Source organism: Bufo bufo, chromosome 1 (genome assembly GCF_905171765.1).
Source record: "Bufo bufo chromosome 1, aBufBuf1.1, whole genome shotgun sequence".
NCBI lineage: Eukaryota > Metazoa > Chordata > Amphibia > Anura > Bufonidae > Bufo > Bufo bufo.
This window is the reverse complement of record NC_053389.1, coordinates 661,815,956-661,820,167: the sequence shown is the minus strand read 5'-3', so window position 1 is coordinate 661,820,167 and position 4,212 is coordinate 661,815,956. Positions and strand designations below refer to the sequence as shown.

The following is a 4,212-nucleotide window of genomic DNA, read 5'->3' as shown; positions in this document are numbered from 1 at the left end:
TTGCACCCGGGCGGAATACTGGCCCGTGTGAGCTCAGCCTTAGGGAAGAATTTCAGTTAGGGGAAACCATAGCATTAACACCAGTCTATGGACTGATTGACTGCAGTGTTTGCACCAGACAATGGACTAGCTGACTGCAGTGTTCACGCTAAACCAGACATTAGCAACCTCCGGCACTCCAGCTGCTGTGAAACTACAACTCCCAGCATGCTCCATTCACCTCTATGGGAGATCTGAGAACAGACAAGCAATTGTTCATGCAGGGAGTTGTAGTCTCACCACAGTTAGGGCTCAATCAGATGGCCGTATGCTGTCCGCAAAAATGCGGATCCGTTTTTTTGCGGACAGTTCAGCATGTCAGCAAAAAAACGGATTGCATTCAGTTTTTTTGCCGATCCATAGACTTTAATGGGGCCATGTCCTGATTTTCACTGACAAGTATAGGACATGTTTAATTTTTTTGCTGAGCTGTGCAATGGGCCCACGGTATCATTTCATGTGGCCCCCGGCCCCCTGCCAGAACATAATGTGAAAATGCTTATGACCCCTTCCATTATGGAAGCGGTCATTAGCATACGGGAGGCACAGGAAGGTGAGAACAGCACTGCACTGGCTGTCCTCACCTTCCCTGGTCTTCTTTCAGCCCCACACTGTGTCCTGACACATCCAGCGTCAGGACGCAGTGCACGTAGACGTGCACTATGACCTGACGCTGTGCGGTGTGAGGTGACAATATAGTGCGGCAGGAAGAAGAACAGGGAGGGTAAGTGAATCTGCCAAGAGGCAGCGCCGTACGGAGCTGGAGAGGTAAGTTTATTTGTTTATCTTAAATACAGTATCTGATCTGATGTCTGATTGGGGCTGATCTGAGGCTAAAGGAGGGTGGGGAGGGTCTGATGGGGGTCTGATCTGAGGCTTGGGAGGGTCTGATCTGAGGCTGGGGGTGTCTGATCTGAGGCTGGGGTTTGATAGGGGTCTGATCTGAGACTAGGGGGGCTGATGGGGGCTGATCTGAGGCTGGGGAGGGTCTGATGGGGGCTGATCTGAGGCTAGGGAGGGTATTATGAAGGTCTGATCTTAGGCTTGGGGGTCTTATAGGGGCTGATCTGACCCTGGGGGGTCTGATGGGGGCTGATCTGAGGCTGGGCGTCTGATCCGGGTCTGGTCTGAGGCTGGGGGTCTGATGGGAGTCTGATCTGAAGCTAGGAAGGGTCTGATTGGGGTCTAATCTGAGGCTTAGAGGTCTGATGGGAGTCTGATCTGAGGCTGATGTAGGCCTGGGGGGTCTGATAGGAGGCTGATTTCAGGCTGATGGAGGTGGGGGCAGATATTTTGCTGAGAAAGGGACAAAGGCAGGGACAGTTGCGAAGAAAGAGGCAGGGAGAGTGAAAGCTGGGTGAACCCCTCTCTGGACCCCCTGGGTTTAGCTTCCTGCCATTAATGTCAAATAAGTAACATTCTGAACTTAAAAATTAGACTGCTATGTGTGGTCAATATGGCGCCTGTATTGTATGTAATATACTGTATATATATAGTGCAGGCGCTATTTTGTGCTGCAAAAATACAGCCCTCTAGATTATTTTAATTGAAGTGCAATTTCTGTAACTTATCCCTAAGTCAATTATATGTTTGACCAAATACAGCAGTAAAAAATTTTTATTGAGAATTTTGTATGGCCCCCGAATGATGTTACAAATATCCAAATGGCCCTTGGCAGCAAAATGGTTCCCCACCGCTGCCTTAGAGTGTCGGAGGTTGCTTATCTCTGCACTAGACTGTGGACTGACTGCAGCATTTATACCTAACTATGAGCTGACTGCAGCATCTAAACTAGACCAGTGGTCGAGCCTTTGGCACTAACGAGTCATATGACACCAGGGAGGGAAAATGGCTAATTGGGCACAATTTGGCCATTTTCACTTAGGGGCGTACTCATTTGTTTTAGACATTAATGGCTGTGTGCTGTGCTGTGGGCACACCAAATTTACACTGTTATACAAGCTGTACACTGACTACTTTATATTGTATCAAAGTGTTATATCTTCAGTGTTGTCCTATGAAAAGATATAATAAAATATTTTCAAAAATGTAAGGGGTGTACTCACTTTTGTGACATACTGTTCATTAAAATTTTTAATTATGTTAACCCCCCACCAGATTTTTTTGCCCAGAGGCCTTCATCATGCTTTATATGGCCCTGTCTGTGTCCATAATAATAACAACCTGGAACTACTTTGTGCACTTTGTATATTTTCACATTTACACTAAAACTTTATTGTAGTTTGTTTGAATTAAAAAGGTAAAAATCTGAAAATGCCTATGTTGAGATCTCAGTTTCACAGGCAGTATAATAATGATAACATTACTGGAATAAGCACGCGGACTGTACTTTCATTTCCTATTGTTTTGTTAAAAATAGCTGTTGTATTTTATACATATGACAGATGTTCAGTTAGATATCTTATTACATTTATTGATTGTTCAAAAGAAACCTAAATCAGACTGAAGCATTTCTAAATGGACAAAGAAATCAAACAATAGTAAACCAAAGAAATGTGAACAAGGGTTGTGCGGGTGTTTAATATTGATAACCTAGCCTCGGAATAGGTCGTCAATGTTAGATCCAATCAGGTTGACTCCCTGCAGCCCTACTGATCAACTGTGTGTGGAGGCCTCCGCTGTGCTTGGTCTTGCTTTACTTGAATGGGACTGAGCTCCGCCTAGACCATGTGACAGATGAATGTGACGTCACTGGCCTAGGAAGAGGCTATGGCGCTCACCGGACCTCGGTGGCCTCTTCAAACAGCTGACCTGCAGGGATGACAGGAGTCGGACCCAGAAATCAGATATTGATGGACTATCCTGAGAAAAATCTCAGCCAACCCTTTTAAGAAATAAATGAAATTAAGAATTTAAAAACTTGAAACTACATTTTTAGATAGATTTATTCTCTTTACATACATTCAGATGTCTAGCGGTGAATCAATAGGACTGATAAAATTTATAAAATTTCTGTGTTTCCATAAAAATACAGCATTAAGTTCATAGGTGGTCAAACAAGACTGAGAAAACCCAATAATAGAGTTGCCAAAAATTCCTATTCCATTGATACAACAGATCTAAGATAATATATTGAGTTCAATAAAATAGGACAGAGAGCTGATTATAAGAATGTTAGACTATAAAATACAATTATGTGCCTGTCAAGCCATATCATTCAGCATTGGTCATTTGAATTCGCTTTTGTTTTCCATATAAGATAGAATTTGAATTTTCACACAAATTTAAATTTCCCTTTTTAGTTTTTGGCATTAATTTTGAATATGTATATCACTTTTTTTTTTGTAGACGCAGTAAATACAATCGCATGGAAATTGAGGCTTTCGGTGTTAAGAGTAGAAAGTCAGTACACTTTTGTGATTTCCTCTGACCAGTAGTACAGTTGGAAGATTTTTAGAAAGGATTTCTACCCATGCCATGTACAGGTGATCAGAAACTGTTTCTTTTCTTGCAACAGGGAGGCTCCTATCAATCAAATAAGAACAAAAAATTAATTTCACCAATATTTTTAAATAGCTTGGATCCTCAATCGTACCATACATATGTGTTTTTTGCAATTCTGCTCCAATTTATCTAAAAAAGTTAAACAACTTTGGAAATAATCTTAATTAAAAATATCATTGATCCTGTAGTCTGATTTGCAGTCTTAGGTCTCTTTCACATGAGTGATACGGATTGTGTTCAGACATTAAACTGATAGTTTTGCAGGCAGTTTCAATCAGTTTTCCGTTTTTCTATCTATATTGTGTCCAGATTGCATGCGTTTTTCACACGTGTGAAGGAAAACTTAAGAATAACAACATCAATAACTACATCTCCTAGCAGCCATCAATAAAAACTGCATTGCATCTGGTTACTTTCCATTTTTCACGCAAGCCCCATTCACTTCTATAGAGCCAGGACTGCATGAAAAATGTGCAATATAGAACATGTAGTGATTTTTCCTGAATGCAGAGATGATGAGCGAAAAACGATACACATGTGCACAGACCCATTGAAATGAAAGGGTGAGGATTCAGTCCGGAGGCTATGCGTTCGCTACGTGCATCGCATCTGGACAGAAAACTCGCTCGTGTGAAAGAGCTCTTATAGGGCAGCATGTTATATATTGTGCATTTTTCACACAGCCCTGGCTCCATAGAAGTGAAAAAA

General features: G+C 41.9%; 1 protein-coding gene across 3 annotated transcripts in view; it reads right to left on the bottom strand.

Annotated features, from left to right (window-relative positions):
* Positions 1-2,927: 2,927 nt before the first annotated feature.
* SLC12A1 (solute carrier family 12 member 1) overlaps positions 2,928-4,212 on the bottom strand; it is a 123,005-nt gene continuing 121,720 nt past the window's right edge. For 2 of the 3 annotated variants that reach the window (XM_040414000.1, XM_040413998.1), the window contains exon 27: positions 3,384-3,525. In XM_040414000.1, coding sequence (XP_040269934.1) covers positions 3,390-3,525 — 136 coding nt within the window. In that variant the 3' untranslated portion in view covers positions 3,384-3,389. Of the gene's footprint in view, positions 3,526-4,212 lie in introns of all 3 variants that reach the window. The other variant, XM_040413999.1, reaches the window with a different exon arrangement.